At 38.8% G+C, this 15,642-nt stretch overlaps 1 protein-coding gene across 1 annotated transcript in view; it reads right to left on the minus strand.

Annotated features, from left to right (window-relative positions):
- Positions 1-4: 4 nt before the first annotated feature.
- lama5 (laminin, alpha 5) overlaps positions 5-15,642 on the minus strand; it is a gene marked incomplete at its 3' end in the record, with an annotated part of 95,597 nt that continues 79,959 nt past the window's right edge. The window contains exons 65-80 of the mRNA XM_017309445.1: positions 13,620-13,767; positions 13,391-13,525; positions 12,279-12,433; positions 10,168-10,300; positions 9,467-9,610; positions 9,243-9,373; positions 6,392-6,553; positions 5,661-5,787; positions 5,429-5,574; positions 4,514-4,706; positions 3,392-3,529; positions 2,420-2,579; positions 2,195-2,325; positions 1,983-2,076; positions 1,792-1,911; positions 5-12 (exon numbers count right to left, since the gene is read on the minus strand). Of these exons, the coding sequence (XP_017164934.1) occupies positions 5-12; positions 1,792-1,911; positions 1,983-2,076; positions 2,195-2,325; positions 2,420-2,579; positions 3,392-3,529; positions 4,514-4,706; positions 5,429-5,574; positions 5,661-5,787; positions 6,392-6,553; positions 9,243-9,373; positions 9,467-9,610; positions 10,168-10,300; positions 12,279-12,433; positions 13,391-13,525; positions 13,620-13,767 (2,125 nt within the window). The remainder of the gene's footprint in view (positions 13-1,791; positions 1,912-1,982; positions 2,077-2,194; positions 2,326-2,419; positions 2,580-3,391; positions 3,530-4,513; positions 4,707-5,428; positions 5,575-5,660; positions 5,788-6,391; positions 6,554-9,242; positions 9,374-9,466; positions 9,611-10,167; positions 10,301-12,278; positions 12,434-13,390; positions 13,526-13,619; positions 13,768-15,642) is intronic.

Genomic DNA, 15,642 nt, shown 5'->3' on the forward strand with positions numbered 1-15,642 from the left:
CTGAGACGCCACCTGGCGGACAAAAGAAAGTTTACAAAGTGATTAGAAAAACAGGCGTACGTTATTTCATTTTTGAWGTTGTTCTTTTGACAAAAAGTACCCTTTTTAATGATAAGAAGAAGCCAGATGTTAAATTAGATAAAACTGTACAGCGTTTCAAAGGAGGAGGAAAATCTGCCGAATAACCGTTAGATTATTTCTTGAAGAAGCAGGAGGACCCAGACACTAGGGATCGCGAAAGCAATATTATCTTCGTAAATACTTTAATTAAGGCTCTTAAATTTCGTCAAGGCAGTATTATTTTGATGTATATATTCTATGTTTTATTTTTTTACATGGGACTTTTCTATTAAAAGTTTGAGTCGCGCGCCATCTGTGACGCCAGGCGGTTGCCTCTACCGCTAACTAGCGGCTAGCAAGTTAGCTAGCTGGCTTTTTCTGCATCGACCAAGGGTAAGAGCAAACAACGCCATTTGCTACACTTCTTTTGCCCCATAAGATTCTAGGTACATTAAGTGCAAAGAAAAGCTTGGCACTAAAGAGAGTTAGCAAGCCCTGGAAGAAGAGTTTATGGCACTAATGGCCCAGGGAAGGAAAAGAACATAATTTCTACATAATCACATTTGTTCTCTTAACTACTGGTATAAGTTTCATATCAATAGGATAATATTTGGGGAATATAGACAGGGTATGCAAATATCGTCAGGCTCAACATCCATATTGTCAAAARATGCATCCTCTTAGCTTGAAGAACTAAAGAGTTAAGAGGGATTTGACTTTTTCTACTTAATCACTAATTCTTTTAACTGCTGATATGAGTTTATATCAATAGGACAATATTTTGGGAAAATACATAGGGCGTGCAGATACTGGGGGGTTAATAATTGACTTTGCCAAAAAATGCATCTCCCTGCTAACATGGAGAAATAAAGAGCAAAGAGGGATTTCACCTTTTCTACATAATCACACTTGTTCTATGAGCTACGAGTACAAGTTTCATATCAATAGGACAATAGACAGGGGATGCAGATATTGGCAGGCTAGGAAATTAAAATGCATCCCCTCCTATATTAATAGACTGGATAATTAAGGGTGATATCAAATTTTCTACATAATGWGCCTCTGTTTTGTCATGCATTAAGCTATTATGGTGTTAAAAAAAAACGGGGAATTCCAAACCATTTGCTGAGAACATATTCATCAGACATTGACATTGAGCCACAGAAGAAAAGGTTCTGTCTCCTTCGGTTTTTAGTTCTGTACGGTGACAAGCAGCAGATCTAGAGTGGCCCAGTGCCCCAATATCAAGAAAACTTTGAAATTGCGATATGATTGACCCATTGCACCTCCCACCTATTTTACATTACCAAGCAACTATGTTACCTTCAGTTTTTGTAAATGCTGTACATATCAAACATAACTTGAAGAGACGGAGGTCCAGTTTAAGTTGTCAAATTGTGAAGTCAAAATTTTTTGACTTCTCAACAGCGCTTCTCTGTGATGCTGTTTACATCCGTTCTCTTAGGAGCGTTGAACTGAGAAGTAGTTCAGCAGATGTGCAGTCTCACCAGGTATTTGCTAATTGTTGCTGCCGGTAGTCTGAAGGAGCTGAGCATGAAGATGCTGGGAGGTGCATAAAGCTCAAAACAATTGATTTTAGATTTTTTTTTTTTATATCCTCTCTTTAATATCCCAGCCACAGAAATAATTATACATTATGTGTGAGCATTAGCAGACACTTTCAGGAAACGCTGAAATTGTGCGGAGAACATTGTGTGATATTGTACTCACTTGGTGCACCGCCAACGTACACGGTAGCTTTGGTCCCTGCAGAGCGGTTCTGTTTGGGGCCCGTGCTCTTCTCGGCGCTTCCATCCACAAACAACTTCAGAACGTTGTTCCTCTTCTCCACTGGAAGAATACATCAGCATTAACGGAGAGCGGTTCTGTTTGGGGAAGATGACTGGTTGCTGTAAACCCACCTTTGATTGTGTGCCAGCGCCTGTTACACAGAGGTTCTTCAGGCATTAGCGAGGTAGAGAATTCACCTTTGCCACTGATAACTGAAACAGTCACCTAGACACAAAACATCTTCCTCAGGTTTTATTTTTAGGATTTCTTGAATGACAACGAGARGAAAAAYCTCCACCTTCTTCCTGCYGTTTCTCTTGTGCTTGGGGAAACCTTTACTCACCTCTCCCTGGCTWAGGAACAAGCTCAGGTATTGGTCAGATGARGTTCCAGCATACAACAGCAGCCCAGAGTCTGAAGTGGGTCGAACTTCCAGCTGGATCTCTAGGTCCTGACCCAGAACCAAAGAGTCATCTGCCAAGAGCCGGAGACACGTCAATCAGTGCATACGCTGACCTAAAARGGTTTCAAACAGCTGAAACTTGGAAAAGACGGGGAGGGTAGCTACCAATCTTCAGGTGTCCTCCCTGTTTGGAGAAGTATGCTCCRGGTTGTAGAGGGTTCTGGAAGCATGGAACCGTCCCCTGGCTGAACGATGGGCTTCCTGCAGGAACTGCRTTCAGTTTCAGGTCCTTGACGCATCCGATGAAACCATCAAAACGTTTCGGCTGGAGTTCAGACACAAACAGTGAGAAAGACGTCTGATAAAGGTGTGCACCTTTTACACCTTATTTCTGTCTCCAGAACATAGCCAGTAATCCTCAGWGGGACTTAAACCCTCGTGGTCTTTTAGACCCCCTGGGTCACAWTGACCCCATGTGCGCTTGCTTTSGGAAACTCACGGTCTGTTGTCTGACCCAGACATTTGTCACRCTAAAACTGCGGGAGAGTTGAAGAAAAGCTATTGTTCTGGATCAGTGTCCTGTTGATGACCCAGTTAGGGTTGGACAGACGGCCTCTGGAATACGTAACCCTGACCCGGTTTCTAAGGGTGTTTTCACACCTGATAGTCCAGTAGACTCGTTTCAGTTGAAACATTGGTTACACTTTCACACTGCACCGTGTCAAATGATCCAAACCCTTTGAGCAACCTGTTCCCCTCCTGGCCTGTGGCGGCGCTGGACCAAGAACCACTGAAGGAAACAACAGAAAAACCTCTGAAGAAGACACTGAGCGCAACTTTGTTCTTCACAAAAGGTGGCATCAGATTTTAACGGTTGTAGGATTTCTCTTTTGTCGTGACTAAAGACCTCGAGCCATTTCTCCTGCCAACTTGTATTTTCCCATAATACCCTGCGTTGTAGTCAGGAATTATAAGGCATCTAGGTCCTTATTTGGAAAAAATACAATTCCTGAAACAGACATTTTATGACTCCTCCAGACATGGAAAGTAATAAAATAACATTTAATACTTTAACATATCCTGAGCATATGAATGATGAAAGTTAACTGTGTGAGTTTTAAAACAAGGTAATTTAACCTTGACTGAGGCCGGGACTCCTCCGATGAATAACGGTCCGCTGATCCGGATCTTTCCGCCTCCGGCTATCCTCTTAGCTCGACCGCTGATGCCATCCACTGTCAGACTGACTTTATTCCCTTCATGCTTAATGAAAACCTGCGATAGAGAAACATCTTGTGAGCCCATTTATCAAGCAATGCTTTCATGATTTCCCCCGTATTGCCATCGACTAGATCAGGGGTTTCAAGCTGCTAGTGGCTCTTACTAACTTTGGATAAAAATAAAAAAGAACCAGCTGATGTTTTTAAATTAAAAACGTGTTTGTTAATATATCTTACCAGTTTTTGAGTTTATTTCTACAATATTTACATTGAATTTCCATAAATAATGACACTAAAAGTACTAGTAATAGGTTTTTAGATAAAAATCTTTCTTGTCTATGTGCATTTTTATTTTTTTACTCATTTTTTCTATTCCAAAGAAAAGAGATGCATCCTTTTTTAATTAAGGATGTGAAGGTCCATTATTATTTAAATAATATTTTTAACACTTTTAAAGTACTGCTCTATTTAAAAATACTATCTTGTATAGTATTTTAAAATCCTATTTAAATGCTAATTTAAATATTGTTACATTTTGTGTTAAATTTTGTATTCAAATAGTATTTTAAGTACTACTGTAAAATTAATATTTAAAATACTATTTTTAATATCACATATACTAAAAATATAAATAAAATTGTGATTCTTTAATAATGACAACAAATTTCCTATTTATGTAAAATTATGTGTTTTTTCAAAAAGTCGCGCAACATTTGCTGCTCTAAATGAATTTTATTTGCCTGAAACTCTTAAACAGGTCATTAATGTGGAACAACAACTAATTTAGTAATTGTTTTTGGAAACTTTAAAGCCTGTCGTACTCATCATCGTTGTGGCGGAGGATTAATAAATTCATCAATATCTTCAGAAAGCTTATAATCTGACCAAGTTGTCTCCAAAGCGTTTAACGCTTTATAAAAAATGTACCAATTTTCTGGAAGTATTCTGAAGTAAGTAAAAATGAAGAAAGGTTAGCCTGGTTTAATGTAGTTATTTGTCTTTTTATGTACATATCTTGCGCTTGCGTGGAGGACCTTACCGGGTGCCACCGCTCGTCGTCGTATTTGTTCAAGCTGCGCACTTTGACGTTACTCCTGGCTGACTCCACCGAGAGGATCAGGTGACCTTTCAGGACGCTGAGCAACATGGCCGCTCCGCCATGCTGCCTGCCGGCTGCGTACAGAACGCAGCCATCAGAGGAGTTGATCTTCACCTCCAACGACAGATGAGAACTGAGGAAAAGTCAGTTTAATCAGTGAGTATTTAGGGCTCCTCTACATGCAATATTAGGGCTGCTGTAGTTTGGCAGCAACTAGTTATATTTACTCAATTACATTTACTTGAGTAACTTTTTTTTTTTTAATCCCTTTTAGGAGTATTTTTACTACACTGTACTTCTTGCTTGAGTAATTTTATTATGAAGTATCTCTACTCTTGAGTAAAATTTCTGGATTTTCTACCCACTGCATGACAAATAAACATGTTTTAACCAAAAATTCACACCTGCAGTTTTTGTTAAAAGTTCCATAAAGTTTTATTCAAAGAACCTAATTTGAAAAAAAAATTTTTGCCTGATTTTATTTTTTGTTACTTACTTATATGAATTATTATTTTCCTTCTTAAAATGCCAAAATTTCCACAGAGCTTTATATTTTGATCCATCTGATTATGTAATGTTTTAATGCTAAATGATTGATAATTTGATCAGTTACTCATTAGCAGACTTTTTACCAAATATTTTTTTTACTCAATCTTGATTTATTGTAAATTTTCTAGAAAAGATTTCTCCGAAAAAAAAAAGTTACAAATTTGCAAGAAAAAATGTGCAAATATTTTTTCTTCAATTCAAAAAAAATTCTAATTAATTAGAATTGGTGTCAAAATTTCAGGGTTTTTTTTTTTTAATTTATTTCAAAGTATTTTTTCTAGAACATTTTTGTAATTTCACACTCACATGGTTCTGACCACTGGATCGTATTTCTGGTAGCTGTGGGCGGAGCCACTGAAGTGCGTCGCTCTGCTTTCGGGGTGCGACAGCTCCCCCTGGCAGGACTCCCTGGTACTGCGGCTGCGAGATTTCGACGGCTTCTTTTGATTACCCTGAGACAGAAGCGTGTTTACAGTTTCTTAAAGCGGCGGTTCCTTTTTGCCTGGAGGAGCAGAGCTATCGTGTGTTTGTACTGTACCTTTTGTTTGCGTCTCGGCTCCGATGCGATGATCTGCTGAGGTTTTTGAGCTGCTGGACAGGTCAGAAGAACATTCTCGTTTTCGTTCGCCTTCAGCAGGTTCTCCACCATTTGATCACCTTTCCTCCTGGATGCAAAAATCACGCACATATTTTACCTTTTGGTTATAAAGCTGCAGTCCCGTCATCCTAATTATATGCAAAGGCAGCAAATTTTGATGTAAGGCAGGCTGTAGTTTTTTTTTTTTTTTTTTGTCCAACTGTCCATAATTACATTATGAATATCTAAAAAATAATCTAACTAGACAAAACTACCTTTTGACAATCCATAATGGTAAGAAATCAGCATCTTCAACCCCACTAATAGGAATAATAATTCAATATCTTCAATTACATTTTGAGGAGTCAAAATTCATTTCAAATTCAAAAATACATTATTGATCCCAAATGGAGATTAAAGAAATGAATTTAATTCATACAATTGAAGACCACTTCAGAAATCTGCAAAGAACTTCCTGTTTTTTCACTTCCAGCAATATCTCTCAATTATCTGGAATTAAACTGGTAAAACTGATTTTAAACTGATTTTATGTTAAGTGGCCTGCCATACTCACAAAACCAAAAGTTAGTGTAAACGTACAGCCATCATATGAAAACTGTTTTTGTTAGGTTATTTTTTTATAATCTGTAAGAAGACATGGTTTCTCCCCGACTCTGTAGGGCTTTTCTGACCTCTTTATGATGACATTGCTGATGCATCCTGTGAGGTTGTCGACGTTTTCCTGAGGTGATCCTCCCAGGAAGGTGACATCCTCAGGACCCGTGTAAGCAAGCGGCTTTATGTTCGGTTTACCGCCATTGCTCTCCTTTACGTCGTCCATTAAAAGATAAAACCTGTGGAAGCCGACAGTCAGCAAACAAAACAGCTTTAGATGTATATTCACAAGTCTGAGGAGCAAATCCAAGTCAAATTCCTAACAAAACATTTTTGTGACTTTTTTTCTTCATGATTTGAGGTTAGGACTGTTTGTCCTCAGATTTAAGTTATTACATTAACATAAAAAAATATTACCCTGTAATCAATCAGTTAGGTTTATTTGTGTAGCACATTTCAGTAAACAAGCAGTTCAAAGTGCTTTGCATCATAAAACCATCGAGAAACCATTAATGTCAAGTAGCGCCATCAGAATCATCAATATCAAATATGTTTGTCAATGTTCAATTTATTATGTTCCAAAAGCAACTCTACTTATTTTATTCACCATGCAAACAACCTCTGAAGGCTGCTTCATATTATTTAAAACACTTATAAACTGTAAAATAAGTATTTGTGTTTCAAGATAAAAAAAATAAGACGAGATTTAAATTAGTTACTGTTGAATTTTCTGCTTTTTAGTCTTTGTAACGACTAAGCCAGCGTTTTTCAACCTTTTTTGAGCCAAGGTACGTTATTTTAATTGGAAAAATCTCGAGGCACCACCAACCAAAAATGTAAACAAAGATACTCTGTAGCCGCCTATATTACATATATAGTCATTTTTATCAAAGTCTCTTGAATAGGAATCAAATAAACACAAAAATGCATTTTTATCACATTTTACATTTCTTATTTCAAATTGCACTTAACACGTCCACTACAAAAATACACCTGAACAGTGAAACAACACTGTGGTGTTAAATTTAAAGAAGTTGTAGAAAACTTCAAACTGTTTTACAAACTAATCCACAAGCATCTTATAGCCGGAATACAGAAAATAATTATTATTCTGAAAGAAGCAATAATATTTGGGAAACATTTCACTTCATATTCACTGTTACAATATGAAGAGTTGCATGTACAAAATGTCAATATCTGTATATTTTACCCACCTGGTGTGAAACCTGAGCATGTTTGGATGAAAACAGCTGATTTCCTGGCAGAAATTGAAAACAAAGCTCTTCCTCCACAGCTCTCAGTCTCTCTGTTTTTAGTTTTTATAGTATCCAGACTAGAGAAGCTCATTTCACACAGATATGTTGTGGGAAATGGACTCATGTTCTTTCCAACCCAACTACTGCTGAGCTTCTCTGTCTTTTCCATCACTGTCTTGCTAGACACGATGCTCTCACCGCTACCTGTAACGTTCATGTATCACTAATTCTCTTGTTTTAATGTAAAATGCTGTGTACCTACTGCCATCTAGTGGTAAGAATGTTACATGATTACGCCGCTAGTCACTGCTACAGCAGACACTCGAAGATGGCATTATTTGCAGATAATTCATTTTCAAAAAATCTTTTAAAATCAATTAGCGTATTTTTCGGACTAGAGCGCACCATACTAGCACCTTCAATTTTTTTTGAAAAAACAAAAACAAAAACTGGAAGCTGCTCTCGATTTTCCATTAGGACCCAGCAGAGGGCAGCAGAGTGCGGCGTCCTAATAAATCTGCTGCATATATTAAGGACGCAGCACTTCGTCTCCAAAGCCGAACCATGGTTTCGTTCACACCGAGCTTAAATGCAGCGGCTCTATTTCCCTCCTGTAGTGCCAGATCGACAACCCTCAACTTAAAAGCTGCATGATATGAGTTTGAAAACATTTCTCCATCGTGCCTGCTGCTTAAAAATACCCCTGAACAGGTTGAAAATTAGCACGTTCTTCTTTTGATTTACAATTTTGTCTTCTAATGATTCACTTCCTGCTAGAGAGCCCCCTGGTGGTTGAAGAAAAATACACAGAAAAGCCACAGCGGGCTACAATCCGCATGGTTCAAAGCTTAGAAAAAAAGTAGCAGCTTATAGTCCGAAAAATACGGTACCGTAGGTGAAATTGAATAATTTCCACGGCACACCTGACGATCACTCACGGCACACTAGTGTGCCGCGGAACAGTGGTTGAAAAACACTGGACTAAGCTACCAGCTGTTTATCTTATTGTGTATAAATGGCTGTTGTTTTGCTAGCGGTAGCATCGTGCCTTCTGGTTATGTTATCGCAGTGTGCTAGCTGTTAGCTCCTTGAGGACATAACTGTACTTTGTTTTGGAAAAAACTGAACTGAACACAAAAAGTTCAGCATTGTTTTTGCCATTTTTGTCTTGGGGAACACAATCCAATTGCTTTCAGTGATGTTCTTGCATTAGCTTGTGATGGCGTTAGCTGCTGTCAAACTACAAAATGTCTGAATGCCGTAAGACGGGTAAAAGAAGGGGCTGTGGAGCTAAAGTTTCAAGGAATTCAGACAAAAGCACCACTTCATATAGTACATAAATTGCTGATTTAAATGTGAAAAGAAAATATTTAAAACCATGTCCACTGAGGACACATCCAGCCCAAAGTGTCTTGTAATGTTGCAAATAGCTTGGCAGGAAGAGAACGTCCGTCTATACTAACTAATGCCCATAATATTCCACCGCAAACTTTTAAAGGAAAACATTACAGCAGCTTTAGTCTGTAAACCGCATACCGGCGTTCTTTCACTTTTAGTACATGAGATAAAAAATGGCACTACAACTCAAGTTTGAGACCACAAGTCAAAGTCAAGTCTGAAGACTTACTTTGGCGACATTATCATAATGAAACACCATCTCTGGCTGTCTTACCCATTGGGGTCAATGTAGAAAGCAACATTGTGGATGTTGTTGTCGTTGTACGTCTTCTGAGTCTTGACCTCCGAGTTGTTCACCCTCAACACAATGTTGCCCTTCTGCAAAGAGACTTGACAGATTCCCGCCTGCAGCCACGGATGGAAAAACAGTAAGCTCAAAGAGTTGATAGAAAGGGGAAGCTGGAAAGTTCATGGGAATCAAAGTTTTCCTTTTCTGACCTGATCTTTATGGAAGAACATGAGTCCGTTTTTCTGCTCTGTTCTGAAGCTGAAGCTGGCGTAGAATTTGTCATTCTGGCTGCTAACATCATTAGGGGCTAATTTCATGTAGCTCTGCCCGCTGAAATGAGCTTTCCGAGCGACCTGCACAAACACACAACATTTTAACGAACGGTCCTCCCCTGCTTCAGCGCAACCAGTTCAGGCTGTTAACATGAGCAGAGCAAAAAGGAAAAGAATTAACAGTCACTTCTGTTCGGTTCACTGCAGGCAATTCCAGTTGCACCTATTTTAGAGTTGCTAATTAGCTCATTTAAACATCTGATCTACTGATAATCTGTCAGAGTTGGTGTTAGGCCGCCTTTTTTACGTTGTAACTGAACCGAAACACACAGAATTGCACAGCACATCTACATGTTATATTTGTCATAGTCAAGCTAGCATGACCTCTGTCCCTTGCTACTTTTTTCTTAATGAAAACTAGTTGTTGCAGCGTTGAGTATTAGCAGCAAAGCACTGCATCCCCTTTTCTTTTATACATCATGCATACATTTATTTAAGAGTTAGTGTGTTATATTAATAACATCACAGCTAAAACCATTGCTAGTCGTTATGTACCAAATGAAGCCCTGCCTCTAAAGTGCACCGATGGTGGTGTCGTCATTTTAGCTCCGTAGGTTTCAGTAAGTGTGTTCTTTTACCAGCAGGTCGCTGTTACAGCCAGAACTGACTCCAGCGGCTTTTAAGGTCTTCAGGTTGACATGACCGTCGAAGTCCCTTAGGCTCTTGATGCAGGCCTTCACAGAGTTGCGCGCTGAAAACAGCTGCTTTAAACTGGGAGGCAAAAAAAAAAGACAACAGCTTAAAATCCACATCTTTAGCTATGCTACTATTATTATTACCGTTTTATTTTTTTACATTTGGTATTCTAATTCTAGAATCAGTCACTCCAGCCTTTTTCTCTTTGTTGGTTCTGATCCATAATCAATTGGTAAAATAATAAATCACAATTTCTTTCTAGCTTGTAAAACCAACATGACGTCATCATGACATCATGATCTTACCAAGTACTTTTGTCCAGTCACTTGAAAAAAGACTAAATTAACTTACAATTAACATTTCTGCAATAAATCTGGCCTTGTTTCAAGTCTTGCTCTTTCCTTCGGTTTGTTGTTTTGTTGTATTTCTTTCTAATTCCAGTAAAGCACTTTGAATTAATTGCCTAAATAAAATCACCTTACCTCACCTTAATGACTAGTGCCATTGGCTGATTATTTCACTTATAATAATATAATAATAATCTGCCAGTCAAACTAGTACTAGTAGAGAGGATCATGGAGAAAAACAACATCTGACAGCAAAGTGTTGGGCAGTTTCTAATAATTTTGAAACAGTTTACATTTCATCTAACAGTTTTGCGGATTTTATCAACAATCTGGCTCCTAAAGTTTAACTGAGCATCCAAAATATTTTTCTTGTGATTCTTGTTCAGCAGAATACCCATTGATCTGAATATACAAGGACTGTAATGGTGCTTTTATCTATTGGAAAGCAAACACGCTTTGTTTTCTTTGTAGGAAGAACTCGTGTAACTTTTTCAGCTGGAGAAAAAGTTACACTTGTACATCTGCTTGATGTCTGATGGCATGGTGTATGTCAGTGGTGCCCAACCTTTTTATTACCGCGGACCGGTCAAGACTTGGAAAATTTTGCTGCGGCCCAGGGGATGGGGGGGGGGCTGTGTTTGTGTTCCCGCTAAATACTGAATATTCCCAATTTGGGTTGCCTTGGAGTTTTTATCGCAGCCTGTGGGGTTTTTCCTGTCTGGGAACGAGAATACGACCTGCTGAATGTGACAGGAAGCCAATCAGAAAGCGCGGTGACGTAAGAACAGAGGGGAATCCCAAACAGCTGACATATGAGCAACTGAGAGTCCGGTAGATATCGGAGATGATATGTGTATTCGGTTAAAAATGTTAACTATGAAAAAACATTCACCTCCAAATCATAGTGCAGCAAATAGAGCGGCTGCTCCCGTYGTCTTTTATCCACYGCCTTTTCTTTTTGTTATGTCTTTTATCTTTTAAAATTGACTCCACAAACTATCACTATTGCTTCTACATCGTCATCCGTGCTTGGTTATTCTAAATTCCCGCCATGTTGGGGGTTTTACTGGATTATCCTCTGGAATCGGGTCGTGTTGCTCTTGCCTTGGACACACGAGCCGATCCAACCTGTTGGACTTTTATCAGCTCTGCCTTTTTCCCTTTGCAAAGAAACTTTCCAAAGACATCTGATCTGTTTCTTACTCATTTTGCTGCTCGTGGGCTCAATGTTGGAGAGACCGAGAGAATCCAGTTAAAGGATTTTCAAAATAAAAGATCCTCCAGACTCAAATAATACATAAAATGTAAATATTTCACTATTTCTTGCGCGGCCCCGCGCGGCCCCGTACCAATTGGTCCACGGACCGGTACCGGTCAACAGACCGGGAGTTGGGGACCACTGGGGTATGTTATCTATTCGGCTTGTTAGAGTTGAATATTAGTTCAGTTTAAGAAATTGTTGGATATGTCACTGATAGTTTACATGTCTGTAAACAGAGACTGACAAGAAGAAAGACTCTAGGACTCCACTATGTTGACATGAGATTTGTAAAAAGAAAACTAACAATGCAAGTGAAACTGAACGCACCATGTGCACAATAAAACACGGCAGTGGCAGCATCATGATAACCCATCATGGATACCATTCAATCCCGACTGGCAAACATTTCCTTCATTTAAAAAGATGCTTTTATGGCTCAACTCACCTTTCAGGCATCTCCTCCTCTGGTGCTCCTCCCAGATAGTATTTATCATTAAAATCTGGTAAGTCTTCTGTTAAAGTTAGTGTAAAGATTTGGTCAGAGTTCTTCTGTACTTGGATCTTTTTTAATTTGACTGTGTTAACCAAAGTAATGGTCAGCTGAAAAACAAAAAAGAGGAAAATGAATTTACAGTTTAAATGACTGAGAAGATTATGACACAGTAAATATGCTGCAGCAGGATTAGCAGAAAACTGATGGCAAAATATATATAAATCACTGCCTTTGTCCAATCAGTTGTTTTATTTGGTTGGAAACTAATGATTGGACTATAATCACTTATAATACTTAAATGCATGTTCATTTGAGATATGGCTTCTGTTGGTAATTGGCGAACGTTAGCTGAATAATAGCTCTTCATTTCAAAATGGAGATAAGCACCAACTCCCCTCGCGACCCTGCAAAGGACACTGTTGGATAATAGAAGATGGACTTGCGTTTCTGTTCATTAGCTCTTCTTATTTCAGGTATGTTACTGATTTACTGCTTTTGGAATGAGAAAACTATCGATGTGCATCCCCAGTTTCTACTGCACCCAGCTATGTTTTGGCAATAAGTTGATGATTTTTGGCATCTGGAAAACGAGCCAATTCAAAAACCTCCCAATTGTTGAGTCATATTCGACGGGCACTGCGCCGTTACCTAGCTACGCAGGCTTGATCATCCTAGTGAATGAGAAAAGTATGAGAATAAATATTCTGGCTACTGGAATGACACAGTTGCACTAAAGCATGAAACATAAAGTGAGAAGCAAAAACTCTACAGTGTTGTGTTCAACGCGCTCCTGCTTACTTTTTCATCAATATTAAGGAATTATTGACTTAAGCAAGCTACTTGCTGAAAAGTTAGTTTTGTCTTATTTCAAGTTTACTAAGATATTTGCGTTAGAAACTAGACCAAAATTCCGTGATAAGATTTTGTTTTTGCTGTGTGCGCGTAAGAATTTGCAACCTTCGTTCCTAAATAGGAGCCGAATGATGGGAAGTCAGGAGGTTACCAACTGCAGCTTCATAGCCAAAACTTAAGATAAACAGAAGATAAAAACATGTCCGACTCACAGTCTTTGAATCTCCATCACTAATCTTCAGCCGTGTCAAATCGTCACTGAAAGGCGGATGTTCAATCAAAGTACCGTTGAAGTCATAATAAAGACGGAGCTGTCCCTGAAGTACGGCCAGGCACAAAACCTTCGCCTGATGGACGTAAGAGAAAGCAGTGAGTACCTCTGAAGAACGACAGCAGACATCAATGAACAGAGTGTTGTAATCAATTGAAATGGGTCTTTACCTCCTTTTTGAGGAAGACTAATATTCCTTTGTGTGACAGGAGTGTGATGTCCTGGATAATTTTGGTCACTTGACGTTGATTACTAGCCGTAAAGTTGATCTCAGCAAAGCCGGTTCCATCAAAATATACGCCGTCAACCACCGAAGACCTATTATAAGAAATTTCTTTTACCAAGCATATATGGAATAATAACAAAGATGACTCCATTGTGGAGTAGTGCTTTGCTGCAAAAAAGTCCTGGGTTCAAGTCTTACAATTGGGTTTATGCATGGATGTACAGTGGCTTGTAAAAACACTTATATCTCATTTGTCACAATAAAACAATAAACATAAATATATTTAATTTAAATTTCATGTGAAAAACTAACACTGTGACGTCACGCTCTTCAGAACGCTGCCCTATACGCCGTGACGGTTATCAAAACAACCTATTTGCTCCGTGAAGCCTGTTGGAAAACATACATCTGCTACCCTAATGTTGCTTATATTTAGTTGATTTCACTTTAAAAACAAGTGTATAAGGATACAATCCAAACTTGTCATTTTATTGTGTAACTTTTAACGAGGAAAGATACGGCAGTGACGGATGTAGCAGCCCTCGGTGTAATCGTGGATTTGCAGCGGACACTATATACAAGGTAAGAAGATTAATATTTAGGTACTTTATAAATAAGTACAATTAGAAAGAAGCGATCAAATATTGCATTATGGAGAAGGTAACCATGGAGACCATCATGTAGCCTAGCATGTACGGATAAAACTGGTTAGCATCTCGTCTTCTGTATGTTTCTAAGGCTTGTCTGGTTTAAGGGGAAACTGTTTATGACCTATAATCACCTATAATCATGTGGTGTGAATTCAGGCAAAGTCGTCAATTTGATCAACATGTCAGGATTGGTTTTTGAACTAGCTATTTCAAAATTTGTAGCCCCATCCAAGTGTGTTACGTTCACAGACAAATTAGCTCGACTCGAACAAGTAGAAGTTATAAATATATTGGCAAAAACGACTTGGGAAAACAATTTCAGCTGCTCCGTTCAATTGACATGACGCTGGCTCCACCTCTGTGCAGAAGTAGAGCAAACCTCCTACAAGCAGTGTTATAATGGCAGAGGCAGTGGAACTTAATGTCTGACATTTTTGGAGTCATTTTTACCTTATCAATAAACACTGAAGCAAAGACAACAGGCAAGAAAATTCTCTAACGAGTCCTACATTAGGTCTGTAAGGTTGTTTGCGGGAAACAACGGAGAACTCAACAATAAAGCCCAAGTCTTTCGCAGCCACAGGAAGGATGAGGAAAACAAAGTCTCACTGGATATGAGTGTGAAAGCTGTGTCAACGCATTTTGCACGTACTAAACGGTTGAGTGATGACTTAAATAATACTGACTTGTGAAAATTTGCCGTCAGGAATAAGCCTAAAAATATACATCAGCATAAACATGTACCGCAGTTACTGCGGCACATGTTTTCATGCTACCTTAGAGCTACCATTGGAATTTACACACATAAAATCAAGGTACAGGCCATGATCAATTTCTTGCATTAATCTAGACTGTTTGGGTTTTGTAAATGTAATAAATTATAATTTGCCTTCTAACGTTCTGGGAAACAGCTGCCGGGTTTGCATGTTTCCCACTGACGATGTGGGAAACATATTAATTTCTTTGAAATCTCCCTAACTGCAGTTCCTCCAGATAAGGGGCGTGTACTTCCAGATAAGGGGACAAATTGGTTGATTGGTCAGTTGCTGACCAACCCCATAGATTGATTGACAGATGGCATCATGTCAATACTTCTGTCCTTCACTTTTGACGTGCGTCACGGCGCCTCGAGTGACGTAGTTGCAACGGCTCAATAAGATTGTGAACTAGAAAGAAAATTATATCCGATTCAAAACGTGTTGTACAAAACAGCTGAAGCTCAGTCAGATTAGATGCAGAGCGTTTGTGAACACAGGTTTTCAGAACTTGCCACCAATTCTCGATTGGGATTAGGTCTGGACTTTGGCTATGCCATTC

Source organism: Poecilia reticulata, linkage group LG2, assembly GCF_000633615.1.
Source record: "Poecilia reticulata strain Guanapo linkage group LG2, Guppy_female_1.0+MT, whole genome shotgun sequence".
Classification (NCBI taxonomy): Eukaryota; Metazoa; Chordata; class Actinopteri; order Cyprinodontiformes; family Poeciliidae; genus Poecilia; species Poecilia reticulata.